Source organism: Eulemur rufifrons, chromosome 3 (assembly GCF_041146395.1).
Source record: "Eulemur rufifrons isolate Redbay chromosome 3, OSU_ERuf_1, whole genome shotgun sequence".
In the NCBI taxonomy this organism is placed as follows: Eukaryota; Metazoa; Chordata; class Mammalia; order Primates; family Lemuridae; genus Eulemur; species Eulemur rufifrons.
Window position 1 is genome coordinate 60,071,382 of NC_090985.1, and position 20,406 is coordinate 60,091,787.

A 20,406-nucleotide genomic window follows, 5' to 3' on the forward strand; every position below is an offset into this window, starting at 1 on the left:
CCCTGACAATAAATATTAAATCCAATTGAAAAAGACATTTAAAATTTGTGTGTGTCCGTGTGTCTGTCAGTGAATAGGGGATGGGGAGGGAGAAGGAGAGAAGGTAAAACTTTGTAGAATTTTTCAGAAATGTATTTTTCAAGTGAACAACTTTTTTGATGTTTGATATACTATTGTAATGTATAATCCCCGTGCAGGAACATTGTATGTATTAATTTATCCCTGAAATTTAACATCATTCTTTGAAAATACATAATATCTATGCAAGAATGGTGCATTATGGTAGTAACACAAAAAACTCCAACTAGTGTTACTCATGCCTGAGAATATTTTATTACAATAATTGTAACTGAAGTATATTGGTTTATGGCAGTGGAGCAGGCATGTTGTAAGCACTTTACGTACACACATTCATTCAGTCCTCACACTGACTTCCTGAGGAAGGTACTATTAGTATTTTTCTTTTACAGATATGGAAATTGATTCACAAAGAAGTTAAATAACTTCCTGAAAAATCACACAGCTAGCAAGGGGATCCAGCCAACTTGTCTATGATCTTGTCTTGTCTATGATAACCACCAGGACATATCATTACAACTATTTCTCCAAGGAGGGACCTTGCCATGTTACTAACTGGGAAATGTTCTAGCAACCACACACCAGAGTTGAGTGAACTGGGAAAGTTTAGACTGGAACTATAGTTGTCACAGTTGATACCTGGACAAACAGCATCAGCATCACCAGGGAACTTGTCAGAAATGCAAATTTTAGGCCACACCCAATCTGAAATTCCAGGGCTTGGGCCTAGCAATCTATGTTTTAACAAGCCCTCCAGGGGATACTGATGCACACTCAATGGTTTGAGAACCACTGGCCTAGAGAGAAGGAAGTTAACAGGAAACATCACAGCTCCCCTCATGTTTTTGAAGGGTTATCATATACAGGAGATATATGATATATGACTCGTGGAATCCTCACAAGTTGTTGTATGCTTGTTGTATATGTCTCACAGTTCTAAGAAATGGGAAAAGCTGGTGGAATGGTGAAAGATTTTGGTTCAAAATTAGGAAAAAACTTAGCTGGCAGTTAGTCAACAACAGAAAGGACTGCTGTGTGAAGGAATAAGCCTCTTGTCATCTGAACTATTCAAACAGAGGCTGCATGAGTATTTCTCAGATATGCTAGTGAATAGGAAGGTAGATAAGGAATTCTTGAAAGACCATGAGTGACAGAATCAAAAAAGCAGCATGTATTTATTACGTAGATATTCATTAAGACCAAATTCAAGTGAGAGAATTTTGAGGGTAGGTGGGAATCAGTGACACTTCTTGGTCTTATAGACTCTTGGTTCAAAGCTCACACTAGTAGGCTGGTCCCCTAATGAGTCCTTCATAAGGAGACTCAATAAGTCTCATTTGTCCCACAGTTGTCTCTTTGCTTACGCTATACTGTCTACTTGGAATGCACTCTCTTAATCCAATTCTTCATATTTTCCAAAGCCTTGCTCAAGTCATACCTTCTTAGTGAAACCTCTAAATTCCCTTCACACTTACTGTCAGTTGTGTACATTGTCGGGTTTGTACAAATTTACAATTTAAAAGCAAAGACTGTGTCGCATTCTTGGTGTCTTCCATTTTATCATGTCTCACTGCAGGCAACCAATAAATATTCTGAGGAATGATCAGTTAATTGGGAAGACTCTTCCATGCTTCTTTTCTAAGACTCCTCTGCTAGAGTTTTCATTTCTGTGGCCCACAATAATAATATCCAGTCTAGCTCCCTGATTAGGTGCAGACCAAGATGTGTGTATATGGTACGGGTACTACTGTTCGTCTCACCAGTTGCTTCCTGCTTACCCCTTGGCATACAGCAATAGAACAGCCTCTGTTGCTCACTGGGGGAGGCTCCCCTTTACCAGGAACTGAGCGCTGTTTCTGAGTGCTGTCCTCCGTTCACATAAGCTCTGGATAGACCGTTACAATCCAGATGCAGATGTATATGTTAAAACTCTTATGACAAATCCAGTTATTATGTGTGCAGTGAAGCCAGTTTTCAGATTTTAATACTTCCTTTTTTTCTTTCTACTCTTGTCATATGCTCCATGCTTGAAAAACATCTTTTAGAAACCACATTTTCACATCTTAAGAACACAAAAAAAGTGTCAGATACTTTTTTTCCCTTTGCAGTCTTAGAACTTCAAAAACAGCCAAAAGGAAGTTTTATAAAATACGTAAAAATATGTGCTGAGAGCTGAGGTTTTATATGCCAAGAGTTAGGCTGCAGTGAATTTTTACTGCAGTTAATATTAACTCCTAGGAAAAGAGAAGCCTGCTGGAGACCCAGGCCCACTTTGTCATGGGAGAGCCTCGCAACCCTTCCTCACAGATCATTCTCACAGGCCTGAGAACCAACTCCTGGTCATCCACTGGTGGATTATCCAGAGTCCCCACCAACCCTTGCTTCTTTTCCCTCTCAATAAAGGCCTTTTGGCTATTTCACAGCTCATTAGCACCTCCACCAGAAGGTAGGTGGTGACAGGGAGAAGAGGTGAAACTAAAATCAGTAAATTTTACTGCTCGTTAGCAGCTCTTGTAAAAGATGTGGGACAAAGGGTTTGAAGCCATCATCATCACCAGGATCATCAGCAAGTACTTATTAAGTGCTTGCATGCATGGTAGTAGTAGGTATAACTAGGCACAACCACTGTGACTTTTTATTATTAATTATTTTCATTTATTTTAAGTTTCATCTCTATTACATCAAATAATTAAGAGTTACCTAGGTCATGAACACAAAGAAACTTACCTGTTTTTGTACTCCATTGAGTTGCTGAACCTTGATGATGAGTGAAGCGGTTCGACCCTTGTACTGAATTGTTCTAATAAAAGTCCCGGCATGGTCCACACTGAAAGGCTCTGACCAACGCCAATTGCCCCAACCTTCAATACAGATGTGTAACAGCTGGAGAGAAAAACAATAATCGTCATAATGCCAAACGTGCCAACAAAAATCTAGTCCTAAAATGAAAGTCTCATTGCTGGAAAACCTTCCTATTTGTAATATTTAGCATCTGTTTTCTCTCTAACCTGCATTATTCATCCACTTCCAGCTTATTCCACCAGGCTAAGAATAGCAAATATGCCACATAGAGTCAATGTGGTTTTCCAGATCACATTTTAAACCTTCTTAAAAATAACTGTTCTATCAAATGGTAAAAGGCCTGCTAAACATTTGAGAAAAGACCATTTCATTCATCTGGAGGACAAGAAGGTTGAAATATGAGATCAAAGAACTTTGCTTTTGGCTGATAGTTTATTTCTTCTTAAGGCTAGACAGTAATTAAAGCTGAATTTGGTTTGCGGTATTATTTTTTACCCTAAATTGCCATTACTTAATTTTTTTTTTGATAAAGAACAAAACAACAATTTGAAGATGCATTTCATTTAATATGCTTTCTTTATGAGATCTCATATATCAAATTAGAAATACCTTCAACATTTTAAATGTAGGATAAAATGTCTTTGTTCTATTTTTTCATTGTGTATTTATTATAACTTTTACCAATTGAGTTTCCTGATACATATTTATATTTATTCTTACAGTATTGCCACTTGTGGCCCTATTTGGATTTGTTTTGTCGTCATTCAAATATTTCCTATTTCCATTCCTATCCACTTAAATGCAGCTAAGAAAATCAGTTTAACTACATGGGCATTCCAAGAAAACCACAATAATTAGTACTTCTTTAGGATGCAGGCTTAAATGAAAATATATAATATTATATGATCTATAAGTATAAGGAAAGAAAACTGACATTTTAAGAAAAATATTTATGATACACAAATATAATTTAAATTTTTCCTTCACAGCATATATAATTGTTTTAACAGAACCAACGGTGAATCTTGTGAAACAATCCCAATTAATGGATTGAATAAAGCTTTGAAAACAAATCATAATAGGCTCTTACAATAAATACACTAAGGATTTACATGGGAATTGCTATAATAATAAAAGTCTTAATGGAAATAGATTATTTTTTAGTTCCAGCCTCATGAGGAACCCTGATAACATGCTTAGGTTTAAAAATTTCCCAAGGTCATTGGTCATCACAGCATAAGTTTTGATGGATGATTAAGGTAGGCCTTTCTTTGTTTGTTTTTAAATATCGGAATAAAGTACTTTTAAAAATCTCCTAAATCATCTCCCTGCTTTTAATATGGCCCCACTCCAGTTCTTCCTCCATACAACTGCCAGTGATTCCTGCAGAATCAAAAGGCTACCCATCGGATGAGTTCTTAAAAAGAAGGCTAACAGCTAAGAAAAAAAAATCTTGGACAGCAAGTATGTTTAGGGAAAATATGGTCTTATATACACTCGACAGCATAAAAGTACCAGAATTATCTTTGATGTTTAAATATTAGTTACAGGAAAAAAAAACAATAGCAGTGTTTGGAACCATTTTAGTTTTTTATAGCAGCAATTGGGAATAAAGCTCAGGGCACACACAAAACTAAAAGAAACAAGAAAGTTGTTTTCTTTGGAGAGACTAGTAGCTGGAAGTGACAAAAAAATAATGAGGCAAGGTACGTAAGGTCAAGCCCAGCTATATTTTTCCTGAACGTTCCATAGACTTTAGAGAAAGTTTTAATATACACAATGTAATTTTAAGTGTGAAGTGTTCACATTTGCATATGAGCTCAGTTTTAGATAGCTGCTCGCTCTTGTGTACACAGCTTTTAATGACTGAATGTCACCAAGGGATACGCTGTTAGGTTTTGCTTGGCAGTTATTTGTTCTCAGAAAGTTGGCAAAGATATTTTCTTTGAATTATGAAAATTCAGACACATTTGGATTTAGTTCACACAGAAAAGTTAAGTGAGAGAAAAACATTTATAACACTTCTTCCCACATGTATCAGCAACTGAATATCTGTATTGGTCTACTGTTAAAAAACATCTAAATAACACTGGCAAGTAGATATATATAATGTATCAGGAAAGGAATTACATTCTTAAGAGAGAAATCCACAAGAAGGAATTCAGGAGGCCCTGCAGAACTGCAGTTCTCCTTCCTATGGTATAATCACCATTACCTGGGGAGCTATGGCACTGGATTTGGGCCCTGGACGGCAGTGCTCAGATACACACAGACACCAAGCCAGGGTGGGAGGTTTTGTTTTTGTTAGACCCACCAACTAAATTTCACTGCTACAGGTACTGAAAGTCCCCACTTAGTAACAAATATTTGTGTATCTATTTTTCTTTCTACACAGAAGGAAGGTTGTGAGATTTGTGTTAGACTACCTGATTCTAATGAGATTTCTTTCTATCACTCATCCAGTACATTTTCATTGCTCAGTTACTATAAGGAAGGCAATATGCTAGAGACACTATGGGGGAAATAAGGAGGAAGAGCTGTGTTCTTGGCCCCACAGGGAGCTTATGATCTTACTGGAAAAATAAGGTGAGAGCAAATAACTAATAAGAGGGAGAAGGAGAGGTTCAAAGTGCCACAGTAGTCCAGATAAGGAAGGGTCTGTTTCAGGCTGCCATGGTTAAGAAAACTTCATGAAACAGCTGCATCTCTGAGTTTGGGTAGCATTTCAATTGGTAAAGATGACAGTTCATTCCCCGTCCAAAGAGACAATTTGAGATGTTAAAAGAAGAAGGCACATCTGGGGCAAAGTTAGTCTCAATTGGCCAAGGAAAAAGGAATATGAAAAAAGGAGTGGGGATAAGGTCAGACAAGTAGATCTGATATTTATTCAGGAACTAGCAGGTTGTTAGTGGCGCCTTCTGCGTAGGTGAGCAGTGTGCTGATAAAAGATGGGGGTGGCGTGAAGAGGTAGGGAAACTGCAATAGTGGGGATGAGAGGCAACTTGGGCCAGAAATACGGGGCAAGGGAAAGCAATGGACTTTGTAAAAAATAGCCATCCCCTTTGCCTGGAGCTCAAGGTATTTTTATGTTCTCTTATCAATTTGGAAATTTTCGTTCACCTATTTTCTATTAAGAGTTTTCCTTACTGACTCACTTCCTCTACCATCTTTCCATCTATCCAGGCTTTTCGTTCTTTTTGGCCTACTTAACTAGTGTCTAATATTTTCCCTTGGGGGGAAAAAATCAAACAGGAACCACTTTTGTTGGACGTTTTCAATGACAACTGAAACTAAGCAATAAGGCAGTGGCCACACTCATTGGAAGGTCCCAAGGGGCTACATTTTCTTTTTTTTTCCGACAGACCCCCAGTGCTGTGCTGGCAGCCAGACTAAATTCATAGTTTTTCCACTGAAGACCTCAGATGGGAGCATATACAGCTTTCAACTCATTTTTTTCTATACAAAATAAAACAGAATTACTGATCAGGGAGTTGGGGATCAGCTCTGAGGACCACCCACAGTGATGTCCAAAGGGAGAATTCCTGAATTGATATATTTAGGCAGAAAGAAAAATAAGATGAAATCTAGGAAAATAGAGTACACCAAGGAAGAGGAAGAAAAAGGGGATGATTAAGTAAAAAATTTTAGATTACATCCTAAAACATAAATGATAGTACCAAATACTTTGTGAACTTATGTATTTCACCATTCATTTAAAAACTGTTATCAAGATTTTCTCCACCTCAATAATCACAAATTAAAAATTTGTCTTCAGACTCATTTATGTATTTTTTTTGCATTTTATAAAAATTTACCCTACAGTAATATATACTGTTCTAAAAAGAAACTGAAGATCTAAACAACTTCAAAAATTTTCCCAATCCCAAAAAATTAATATGTAATCTAAGTGAAATAAACTACTGAATATATATATTATAGAAATATATCTTTTTGTATTGTATTTGTATATTTTATATATATGAAAAATATATATATTAAAACAGGCACCATTTATTTTTTTAAACTTCTAAACTCATCACTATATTCCAAGAGCCTAGTCCATAGTAGGCATTCAATAAATATTTGTTGAATAATCAAAGATTAATTAAAAAAATAACCAAAAGTAAATATTCAAAAATTTTAGTGGAGTTATTTAAACATAAAATGATATCATAAAATGAATATTAAATCTAAGTATTTAGAAAAGCTTTCTGTTTTGAATGACACAGGAGATCTGTCTTACAGGGATAACAATATTAGACTAAGCTACAAATCAATGTAATCCTTCAGATCCATAATTCAGACACTGCAATACTGATATTAAAACATCAAGCAGCTCCAAAATGATATAATAGGTGAGCATCATGAATAAAAATTGAGTTAAATAGACCAAAATTCTGGTCTATCCAAAATAATATCTGGAAAGCAAATTAAACAGATCAAAGTTAAGTTGCATGTTTGAAATACATGACTGTAAGTGGAGCTGACAGAACATTTCACACTACTGAAGTAGCATACAAATGAAATGAGATATGGAGCTCATTATTGCTTTTTCAAGACAGTTGAATTTGAGGATGTTCCGAGATCTGAAATAATGATAAAAACCAAGTATTAATAGAAAACTGTCTAGATAACGGCTAATGCTTGGTGTCACCATGACTCAATACTGAAACTCTTAGGACTCTATACAACCGTTTACATTTATAGAGTACAGTCTCAAGCTAAGAGAATAATTAAGTAGAAATAAATAAAATTGAATTATTCTTAAACACTCTGATGTAGTTTATTTTGGTAGGGAAAAGAAAAAGAGAAATAAAGCTAAATTATGAAAGCCTTCCCAAACGAATCTTTCAGGAGGTGATATGATGGAGGTTCATTGCTATGATACAACTGTTTGGTAGTTTACTCTTCCACAAAATAGGGATGCTGTAGGTTTTCTCTCAAGATTGTTTGAACTCATTGAAGGCCACAAATACTGTGCAATTAGCATGAAACCACCTCTTACAAAAATGGGAAACCTGACATATTCACAAAATGTTGGCTGGAATAAAAATTGTAGCTGGAGGGTAATCCTTGTACCAAAAATCTTACTTTTAATACTTACTGACCTATCAATTCTATGGAAGAATTTATCCTAAGGTAATAATTATAGATGTGTGCAGGATTAATATAGATATATGTTTATTCCAGCACTGTTTTAATAATAAAAATTAGGCAGTACTAGGAAATTGGTTAAATAAAATATAGTAAAAATAATAACAGCTGTCCTTTATTAGACACTTACTATGTGCCATGCACTGGGCTAAGTGCATATGTTGTCTTATTTATTCCTTAAAACAATCTTGTAAGGTAGATACTTTTGCTCCTTTTTACAGACGAAAAAAGAAATGGCGGTATAGAGAGGTTGAGTGATTTCCTCAGAGCCACAGTGCTGGGGAGGAGAAGGTATACGATTTGAACTGAGGTGGTGCTTACTCAGAGCCTCTATTCCTAACCATACTTACACAGTAGGGTCCTTCCTCTCAAGCTACTGAAAACAATCATAACATGCAAAAATAACACCATCTCACAAAAGGTGGTCAGATAAAGTCAGTCTCACAGAGAAAAAAAAAAAAAGAGCACCTGCGACTTCTTTTATGCCACTTCTGCTACCACACTACTGAAGCAGAGGGGAAAAAAAGCCTTTTTTTACCCTTTAAAAACACCGTGCAACTTTCCTCAGCTACCTGGCACTATCCTCTACCTTTTCTTCAGTGCTGTGGCCTTTCTCTCCCTCTCCCTCTCTCTCTCTCTCTCTCTCTCTCTCCCCCCATCTCTTTCTTAGGAAAATAAATAAACTTTGTACTTCTTTCTAATCACTGTGTGAGAAATTCTCAGCCTGCCTATGAATTCCCCACCCTAACATTTGGTGGACTGTATGGGGAGGAGAAACTGAGTCACAGTTATTTCTCTACCTCTGTATGAAGAGCTCACTTTTCTGCCTCTGTCTGGAGACTGCTCCCTCCTCTGCAGTACGGCTCCCAGAATTCATTCTCAGTGCCCTCATTCAGAATTTGGTAAGTCTCCAGGGCTTTGGAAATGGTCATCTACTCGAAAGAGAGTCGGCAGCTATGTGGTTAAAATTCCAGTGTCAGTCTGCCACTCTCGCAAAGATGCCTGTGAAGGACAATTTCTAGCCACCTCTTCCTGGACTGCACCCAGACCCAGTGACACCTGGCTTTGGGGAAGCTCCTCTCTAGGTTTCAGGTCTGCACCAGGACGTGGGGGTGTCTGCCTTCTGCTCAGCACCTTATGCGGTGTTTCAGGTCTGACTCAGAACCTGGGCATGCCTGATGTCCGATAAGCACTTCAAAGGTCGTCTAGTGGGGGATGCCCCACTCAGGTTCTCAGTGTTGGTGTCTTGACGTATGACTATCCCTGAAGTCCTTCACCTTTTTCTTTCTATGGACAATATTTAGGAAATCTGGCCTGAGAATGGATCTCTTAATCACGATGCTATTCTGCCACTCAACCCTCTATTGCTGCTGCCATGGCATAGGGGTCTAAAGTTCCCTACACTCAGGCTTTCTTTAAACTTGCTATACATCCTGATTTTCACTTTGCCTGCTGCATGTTACTTCTTACTGCTGCATCTCTCTCTCTGTCTTCACTTTCCAGATAAAGTTTCTCTTCTGGCTCCCTCTTCTTCTTCTTATTTTCTGTCTCCACCACTCTCGCCCGGCCACACTCACCCAGGCTAGCCATTTCAAACTCCCTTCCCACCTGTACACCAGCTTCCTCTCTGGGAGGCTGCTAGGTCAAAAGGTATCATAAATTACTCAGAGCCAAGAGTAAAATCCAGTCTTTTTCCTTTCACAACTGTCTGAAGCCTTTCGCCCTTTTACTATTTAGATCCTGACACCAGGGAGGGACAATCCATCCTAGCAATGTACTTCATCTCCCAGTCAGTCTCAATATTTGGCATAAACTCCAAAAACTTAGGAAGAGGCCGCAGACTCCGTAAGTGGAACTTTACACATGGCCTTAAGGTCTTTGATAACTGAGGCGAGGAGAAGAGAGAGAAAAAAGAAAAAAAGAGACCAGCAACGGGTCTTAGAATAGAAGGAAGTTTTTCTTTTTTTTTTTTTTTTTTTTTTTTTTTTTTTTGAGACAGAGTCTCACTTTGTTGCCCGGGCTAGAGTGAGTGCCATGGCGTCAGTCTAGCTCACAGCAACCTCAAACTCCTGGGCTTAAGCGATCCTACTGCCTCAGCCTCCCGAGTAGCTGGGACTACAGGCATGCGCCACCATGCCCGGCTAATTTTTTCTATATATATATTTTAGTTGTCCATATAATTTCTTTCTATTTTTAGTAGAGACGGGGTCTCGATCTTGCTCAGGCTGGTCTCGAACTCCTGACCTCGAGCGATCCACCCGCCTCGGCCTCCCAGAGTGCTAGGATTACAGGCGTGAGCCACCACGCCCGGCCAAGAAGGAAGTTTTTCAAATAGTGGCTATCACTATAAGAGAAACTTTTCAGAGATAGAGTTACCCTGGAGGCTCTAACAATAAGACACCAGGACTGCACCCTGATCCGGGAACTACATCATTTTAACTGTCACCAATTGGGTCACTAGAGTAAGGAGTGCCCTAGGAAGTGGGATCCACTGGGACTGTACCCTCACTATAAACAGAAAGGGCACTGGAAGTGAGAAGGCCCTCTTCCTAAAGTGAGAAATCACACTCGTGTTCTAGGACCAGAGGAGCCCCCCTGAGCTGACATCGTCCATACCCATGGACCCCTTAGGACTACTTCAGTCTGATGGACAGACCCCAGCTTCGGAACAAGCTCAACTTCATCACATCAGGATAACTGAGCCTAGGCTAACTCTCTCTGTCACAAGTAAACAAACTGACTTAATTGACATCAGAGCTACTTACTCTGCTATCCCTGAATTTTTGAAACCTCTGTTTCCCTCTCCTATCTCTATCGTCGGAATGGAAAGTAAAATACAACCCTCCCCTGCCTCCCATGTACTCCACAGCCCCTTGGCTTGCTGGGAGGTCAAGTCTTTGCTCATTCCTTTTAGTACTTCCCCATTGCCCTACTCCCTACTGGGAAAGATCTTATGGTTAAATTAAACATGTAACTCCCTCAATATCACAGGCTTCCTTTCTCAGGCTCGTAGAAAAGACTTAACATTTTCACTAACTCTAAGTGTATGTATATATACACTGTAATGCTCTGTCTCTGCCATTTGGGCTTTTAGCCATTTGGACCTAGAACAGGTCATTTACAGTATTGGTTATTTTGAAATAAAATTCTTGAAAACTCTGATATAATGTCCCTAGACTTATGTTTGAAACCTTTTAAATTTCTTGTACATATGTTTAAACTAATAGACAAAGTACATCAAAAAAATTCAAAACTCAAAGGGTGAATCTGCCACCATAGAGTTAAAATATAGAATCAGTTAAACTCTCGAAGCTGCAGTTGCTAAGTTACTGGTGCTAAGATAAAGCTCTCTGTCTATGTTATCATAAATTCAAGGTTATCTGGAACAGCCAGTTCTGGCAGCAGTGTGAACATGAAAACTCATTTGAAACTGAAAGAATAAGGTAAAAAGATGGTTTTCCTCTAATGTGATTCCTGTCCTGCCTCTACTCTCACTTCTAAAACATCCGTTTTCAACCCCTCTCCCTTTGTGACTCTCAAGTAAACTCTCCCAGGTAGAAACGATGCTTTGGCCCTGTCTAGCAGGAAGCAACTCCAGAAGATGAGACCTTCACTTCAAACCCCCAATTTCCAAGTTCATTAAATGGAAATTTAAAATTTAACTGAAGGGGGGAATGAAAGGTGATCTTACTAATAACCTATCTAACAGAGGAAAATAAACTATCAAACAGAAAGTCAGAGACATAAACTCACACCACATAATTGCCCCTTTGAAAAGGAAACGCACAACTATTCCCTTTGTTTTGTTTTAAATAAAACACCTGTGGCCTAGCTTGTTATCTCTAGGAGTTCTTTCTCAGCCTTGAAGAGCCCTAAGTGGACAGCAGAGATACAAACTTCCCACTTCAGTTCTTGCCAGCACCAGATTCCAAGAACTCAGACAAAGTCAGCCTTACAGAGAAAAAAAATAAAGAGCACCTGCAACTGCTTTGCTGCCGCTTCTGTTATCAGTCTGCTGAAGCGGGGGGGGGGGGGGGGGGGGGGAGCCATTTTTACCCTTTAAAAGTACCGAGCAACTTTCCTTAGCTGCCTGGCTCTACCTTTTCTTCTGTGCCATGCCACTCCCCCTTTCTTTTTCTTTGTTTCTCAGGAAAATAAACTTTGTACATCTTTGTATCCTAATCATTGTGTGAAAAATCTTTTTCAGCCTGCATATGAATTCCCAACCCTAACATTGCAATTAATAGATAACTGGAAAAGCACATTCCAAAAAGGTATGTACAGTACATCTCATTTTTATAAGATATGAATTAAAAGTATATATGCCTATTCATAAGGAAGAAAAAGGCTGTAAATATGCCTGAATGCTCACAGTGGTTGTCTTGGGATTGGAGGATTATGCATTTTAAGTTTCCTTTTTACATGTGTTTTGTGTGCTTTTATGTAATTTCTAAATTTTATACTATAAAAGTCTTATTTTGGAATAAGACAAAAAGTAACATTATTAAAATTTAAAATGTCTAATGGAATACATACAGAGCCGGCATATCAGATAAGAAGAAATTAAACATTTCTATTTTAAAAACTCAGCCTCTTGCAGGATGTCTCCCCATATGTCCTAATCAAAGTCAACGCTTCTTTATTTGCACTCTTGGCACTCTGTAAAGGGGGTGACATGACCTTCCATTCAACCTTGTAGCCTCCATAGCTCCTAGCACAAAGTCTGGTTTGCTATACTGCTATATTACATATTCAATATAGCAAGCAGTTTCTTAGAGTAGTTTAATGTGATTATGTGAGGTTTTTTCCCCGAGGGCAATGTTTTTTTTTTTTTTTCAATTTAGCAAATATTTGTAAGGATCTATAGCTACCTAAATGTTTACCATAAGCCAACTAACTGTACTACATATGGTGGATATAGAAAAGAATGAGACACTTTACTTGGGCTGAAAATGCTTATAATATTGTGGGAGAAACAGATACTCAACAAGAATATTTATACTGCAAATTTTTCTTTATAGAGTAAGAAAAAAAATGTTACAGGACTCCAGAGGTGTTCTGTTTGGGGAAGTTAACAGTTTGACTAGAGGACATATTTTACACACCCAAAAAACATGAAAAAAGACACGTTGAAATAGAATAAAAGATGACAATATTGTCATGTCTGATAAACAAAAGCAGGCGAAAGCTTAACTTGTCCTGTGACAACCAGGGAGGGAGGTATAGAAAGGAAGGGTAAAGAGGCAGTGAACTCTTAGGTCAGTAACTGTTATTCCCCCCTGGAGTATCAATCATCAATAAACACCAAGGATTGGTGCACAAAAGACAACAAAACCAAGTAACTGATAAGAAAGTTGTTGTTTGGCTGTTGAAATAATGTTATTCATATATTATAGCTATATTCTTTTTTTTTTTTTGAGACAGAGTCTCACTCTGTTGCCCGGGCTAGAGTGCCGTGGCGTCAGCCTAGCTCACAGCAACCTCAAACTCCTGGGCTCAAGCAATCCTTCTCCCTCAGCCTCCCGAGTAGCTGGGACTACAGGCATGCGCCACCATGCCCGGCTAATTTTTTCTATATATATTTTTAGCTGTCCATATCATTTCTTTCTATTTTTAGTAGAGACGGGGTCTCGCTTTTTCTCAGGCTGGTCTCGAACTCCTGAGCTCAAACGATCTGGCCACCTCAGCCTCCCAGGGTGCTAGGATTACAGGCGTGAGCCATTGCGTCCGGCCTATATCTATATTCTTCATAGCCTTAAACAGTGCATGGATCTTTCATCATATACTTTATAATAGTCATTTGAATTTCCAGGTGTAAGTTAGGATATCAAATATTACACATTCCTAGCAAACATTATGGCTTAATCAATGTTTCAGCATATCTATAATCAAGCCATAGAATCTTAGTATTTTTCACAAATAACTATAAACAGAACTTTAAAGAGTTTATTTATGGTTTTATATTGTTCAGACATTTAGTCTCTGTTAATAACAGAGAAATATAACTTTAAAAAAAGAAGAGTAGGGTGAATAGTAGTGGCTCAGAATTGTGTGACAGTTTTTGAGACTTTACCCTTGGTACCACCACAAAGGGTTGAAAAGTGAAAATTCAAAGAACTGTGATATGTATGTGTATGTGTGTATATAGAAGAGGATGGTCTGTCTATAAAATATGAAATAATTAGAATTTTCTTTTTAAATAAATAAGTAAAATAATTAAGAAAATTTCTCTGATTGCTTAGTTGAATCATATGAACAGCCAGGAAATTTTATTTATTTTTATTATATTACTATTTTTGAGATGGGGTCTCATTCTGTCACCCTGGCTGGAGTGCAGTGGTGTGAACATAGCTCACTGTAACCTCAAACTCCTGGGCTTCAGTGATCCTCCTTCCTCAGCCTCCTGAGTAGCTAGGACTACAGGCACATGCCACCATGCCTGGCTGATTTTTTCAATTTTTTGTAGAGCCAGGGTCTCACTATGTTGCCCAGGCTGGTCTTGAACTCCTAGCCTCAAGCTATCCTCCTGCCTCAGCCTCTCAAAGTGCTGGGATTACAGATGTGAGCCACCATGACTGGCCCTTCCAGGAGATTTTAGTGCTGTGTAGACACACTGTCTTGACAGAATGATAGTCAATGGTCGTCATGCACTTGATTGGACCCAATTCTTTAGTGAAAGAGTTAGGAGTATGTTGGACAGAAGTAATAAAAAACAATTTAGGTGAGCTGAGAAATGGAAGCTAACAAGGGAAGAAACTGTAAAAAGACTATCTGATAGCCATTCAGATTTTCGATAAATACTCTGAGTTTGTGAAGCAAACTGTAGGTTTTGTTTATTGGTTTGAAAATCAATTTTGGCTAAATACAAACAATAGAGAAACTCACCTAAAGTTTGAATAAAAACTTTCTTTTACATTGTTCTGAAATGTAACATTCACCATTCAGCAAAATTTAGTTTAATATAAAACAGAAGACAGGCCAACATGTGTCCTAAGAAAAGATCAAGTAATTTTATGTGCTCTTTAATTTATTTTCGTCATCATAGCAATTTAGACAATTATAATTGTTATCTCTAATTTTTAATTAGAAAAAATAACAAATAAATATAAAAGAAATCCAAAATTTTTATACTTATTTATTTTCATTTAACTAAACTGCCTTGCCATACTAAGAAAACATTTTTGTAAAGGTTAAATAAAGTATTTCATGGCAACCGCTGCTTCTTAGTGCCTGTATAACAAGAAATATGAGCCAGCCAAAGTTGTGCAAGTTGGTTTTCTTTCCCAGTAAGGGAATGTGGTATCTAAGACCTTGTCCTAACTTATTTTATCCCCAAGTGTAAGTCAAGCAAGTCAAGTATGAACTAATGCCTGAAGGGAAGTCCCTGACTCCAAAAGTATGGATTATTTCACATTTATCTTAAAATCTGCTCTCAGAGTTCTTAAAATTCACTAACTTGGCAAGTCAGGAATTATCATGAGAAATGAAATAATTTCATAACTATGAAGTCATCCAGCATTCCATGCATCTGACACTCACTGGGCTTGGCCATGTCTTGGGCATTATTCTGACCTTTAATCAGCCCTTCAATATTCTGGAAGTAATTAAAAAGCATGGAAATAGTAAGTGCCACAATATAATAGATATGCCATTGTCTTTGAGTTAATGCTTTTGTTACACACACTCATGGTAATAGGTTATGATTAAAGACAACCACGTTATGTAAGCTGAAATCTTTATAACATGCTCAATCAGTATTTCCCATTACTTAAAAATGGCAAAATACCATGCTTTAATGGTCCAGCTGCATTCCCTTTCTCCAAGTACTCTGTATTAAAATTCACATTTAAAATTAGTTCAGTAAAGGACCTTTATGTTTAGACATCAAGAATTCACATTTGCAGAGCACTGGCTTGTGAAAAGGCTTTGAGTGTCTTGTAAAAAGCTTAAGGAATCTTCAGTATACTTTTCTCCAAAGCTATATTTCAATATCTAAAATTTATTGCCAGGGAAGGACAGAGAGACCATTAGCAGCAGTCATTCCTCTGGGCACTTCGAAGCTGAAGTAACCTCTGGTCATGCTTGTAGGAAACTCCAGAGATCAGCCCTGGGACTTGATAAAGTAACCTATCTCTGCCATTTCTTAGGAAAGACTTTAAAAGTCTTGAAATAGGTCATACTGTAAACTACTTTTACAAAGAAGCTTTGAAATATACAAGAAAATAAAAACTCAGTCTCAAACTTCTGCCTCTGATTTAAGTAGAATAAATGTATATCCCAACAGAAAATGAAGACATTCCTACTATGCTCTGTCCATTAAATACTTAATGACCCAAACTGCTACGGCCCCATTTACTTCTACTGGTGACTTCAAAGGGCACTGTAAGCTCCCTCAGAGAACGTAAGTTTCCTGGAATCTCCAATGAAACTAAAAATATTTTAAGAGAGAAAAGTGAAGAGACTGAGTCTACAGACTACTTTTTTGCTGTTTCAATTAGTGCTTAAAACTGAAATAAAAATGCAGTTCATGGCAACCGGACAGTAGTTCCTGGGTACTCAAATGGAGTCAGTGTTTACAGAACATTTTGGATTAAAATTCTTGCCAGATGGTCCCAAGAAGTGTTTACCTCACTGTTGATTTTAGCTATCTTAATGTCAGCAACAATAAAAAGAAGCTTGTTATTGCCACTGGGGACCAAAGACATAAAATCCTTCCTCCCCAAATGGAATTGCTAGTTGCACACAGCTGTGCCCTACACAATAAGGGTGATATTGTAGATTTCCGGGCAACTATTTCCACGATTAGAGAAAGAGACAATATGTGGCAAATTTAACTTGTAATGAAGCCTATTTTAAATACATAATATTTAATGATTACACTACTTTTTCTTTCTTTTAAGACAAGGTCTCGCTCTGCTGCCCAGGCTGGAGTGCAGTGATGCCATCATAGGTTACTGTGGCCTTGAACTCCTAGCCTCAGGCAATCCTCCTGCCTCAGCCTCCCAAAGTGCTGGGATTATAGGTATAGGTGTGAGCCACCATGCTTGGCCTATACTATATACATTTTTTTTTTTTTTTGGAGACAGAGTCTCACTCTGTCACTTGGGCTATAGAGTGCAGAGATATCATCATAGCTCACTGCAACCTCAAATTCCTGGGCTCAAGTGATCCTCCCACCTCAGCCTCCTAAGTGGCTGGGACTACAGGCACATGCCACCATGCTTGGCTAATTTTTCTATTTTTTGTAGAGATAGGGTCTTGCTCATGCTCAGGCTGGTCTCGAACTCCTGGTCTCAAGTGATCCTCCTGCCTTGACCTCCCAAGGTATTAGGATTACAGGTGTGAGCCTATACTATATACTTTTAATTTATGATAAACAATAAGAATGTTCATAGAATAAACACAAAGCGTTAAATAAAAGTGTGAAGAGTTGGGTATGCATGTGGGCCTAAAAGTTTGCTCCATCTGAAGTATATTGTTAATCCCCTCCTATAGCATTTTCCTATTTTATAAGTTTTCATTAGAGGCCATAGGGAGGACAAAAGGGTAGGGGTCAGGGACCAGGAGCTACTCTTAATTAAGAGTCCAATTGTACTCACAGCATACTGAGGCATACATGTTGTGTGTATAGTATACACAAAAGCATCCAACATGATGCAAAGAATAATGTTTCCAATTTTAATATTGCTAAAATAATTAAGATTTTAAATCTGTTCTTGAGAAATGTCAGTAAAATTATGAGAAATCCCAACATTTATTTATTCTGTGAATATTTATTGAATGTCTATTATAAGCAAGATATAGGATTAGATATTGTGGAAACAACACTTTAAGCAGTAGTCCCCAACCTTTTTGGCACCAAGGACCAGTTTCCTGGAAGACAATTTTTACATCGATCGGGGTGGGGTGGGGGAAATGGTTTTAGGATGATTCAAGAACATTACATTTATTGCGTACTTTATTTCCATTATTATTTATTACATTGTCACTTGCCACTCACTGATAGGGTTTTGATATGAGTCTGCAAGCAATTGATTTATTATGGTCTCTGTGCAGTCAAATCTCTCTGCTAACAATAATCTGTATTTGTAGCCACTCCCTAGCGCTAGCATCACCACCTCAGATCATCAGGCATTAGATTCTCATAAGCAGCACACAACCTAGATCTCTCACCTGCATAGTTTACAGTAAGGTTCATGTTCCTATGAGAATCTAATGCAGCTGCTGATCTGACAGGAGGCGGAGCTAAGGCAGGGATGCAAATGATGGGGAGGGGCTGTAAATACAGATGAAGCTTTGCTTGCTTGCTGCCCCTTACCTCCTGCTGTGTGTGCATCCTGGTTCCTAAAAGGCCACGGACTGGTACTGGTACCATGTCCATGGCCCAGGGATTGGGGACAACAGACTTAAAGCCTGGTAATCCTTTTTTTCCCCCTTTCATTCTCAGCAAACATTCACTACAAACTCATCTACATTCACACCCATCCTCATTCTCTCCCTCCTATCTCAGAGTAGCAGGACGATCTTGAGGTAAATTGTAAATGGCCACAAACTTTCCACAGCAACCCTCATCAAGATCTAGTTCCTTACCCTTGGATCTGGTCTAACCTTGTGACTTGCTCTGCCCAATAGAATGTGGCAGAGTAATGCTGCCTGAGTTCCAAGCCTAGGTTCAAGAAGCCTTGCTGTCTCTGTTCTTATTCTCCTGTGATACTGCTGCCATGTGAATAAGTGTGGCTAGCCTGCTAGTCAACTGACAGGGATGGAAACCAAAACACCTGGTCAAGAGCCTACTGACTACCAAATATGCAGGTGAGGCCATCCTAGACCACCTAGCTGCAGCTGACCTCCCAGTTGATGTCAACCTCCTAAGTGAGCCCAGGTAAGACCAGCAGAAGACTTTCCAAATGGAGTGCACCTAGATTTCTGACCAATAGATTCATTAGCTAATAAATGGTTTTTAAGCCACTAAGTTTTGGGATGGTTTATTAAACAGCAATAAATATCTGGTATAAACCTCTTCCCAACCAAGGTCAATCCTTCCCTGTGATCTGAATTCTGTCCTTTTCTCCCCTTCCGAAACCTTATGCCATTAATCATTTTTTTCTCTCTTCTGTATCATCAATCTGTCTGCTATTTCTTTCTTGTCCCATATCAACATGCCTAAATCTCTTCCATTTATAACCATCCCTTGACCCTGCAAGCTTTCTGTAGCTAATACCTAATTAAGATTTTAAAAACTTTTATGCTCATACTCACCACTTTCTCATTTCCCATTTATTTCTCAACCCACTGTACTCTGGCTTCTGTTCCTGTCTCTCTACTGAAAGTGCTTTCCTTGAGCTATCAATGATGTCCCCATTGCCAAATACAATGGTCTCCTCTTTTCGGTTCTTGCTTCACTCATTATCCTTAGGACAGATATCCGACAACACTGTTCCTCTAGATATTTCCCTTTCTTGGCTTTTAAAACATTATGTCCTGGTTTTCCTGTGACATCTTGGTTTTCCTTATACTATCATTTCCATTCAGTAGATCCCATTCCCCAGCCCAACCCTCAAATTCTGCTATTGGTATTAACACTTACGCAAGCTCACCTCCAAGGTAGCCCCAATGATCCCTGCTTCTTGTTGTCTGTGCTTTGTGGAGTCCTGCTCACATTGAATAGGGATGACCTGTGTAACCACTAGGATATTAAAAATATGACAATGAATGACTTCTGCGGCTAGGTCATAAAAGACACTGTGGCTTCTGCCTTGTTCAGTATTGACTCACTTGATCTGGAGGGCAGCAGCTACCATGTCATAAGACAGCTCAAGCAATTCTATGGAGAAGTCCTTGTAATGAGGAGCTGAGGCCAGGAGTCAAGAGCCATGTGAGTGAGCTATTTTGGAAACGAATCCTCCAGTCCAATCAGCCTTCAGACAACTGCAGGTCCAGCTGATGTCTTGACTACAACCTTATCAGAAATTCTGAGCTAGAATCACCCAGTTAAACCACTCCCAAAATACCTAACAGACTTTGAGGGTAAATGTTTGTTGTTTTAGCTACTCAAGTTTTGGGGTAGTTTGTTACACAGCAAATAGGCGATTAACATGGATTTTGGTATCTGTAAATAGGATGCTACGGTAACAAAAGCCTAAAATGTGGGAGGAGCTTTGGAGCTGGGGAGTGAGTAAAAACTGGAAGGACTTGAGGAGAGTGTGAATGAATATCTAAGGTACTTCAAAGAGATTATTAATAGAAATCTGATGGCCTTAGAGGAGGCTGCCAGTGAAGAATGAGAGAAATGTTATTGAAAACGGGTGGAAAGGGGATCCTTGCTATGTGGTGGCAGAAAGTTTTGCAACACTACCACCTGCAGTAACATGG

The 20,406-nt window shown here is 38.4% G+C and overlaps 1 protein-coding gene across 1 annotated transcript in view; it reads right to left on the reverse strand.

Annotated features, from left to right (window-relative positions):
• Positions 1-20,406, reverse strand: part of VPS13B (vacuolar protein sorting 13 homolog B) — a 754,271-nt gene that overhangs the window by 66,379 nt on the left and 667,486 nt on the right. Inside the window, exon 44 of the mRNA XM_069465462.1 lies at positions 2,806-2,961. Coding sequence (XP_069321563.1) covers positions 2,806-2,961 — 156 coding nt within the window. The remainder of the gene's footprint in view (positions 1-2,805; positions 2,962-20,406) is intronic.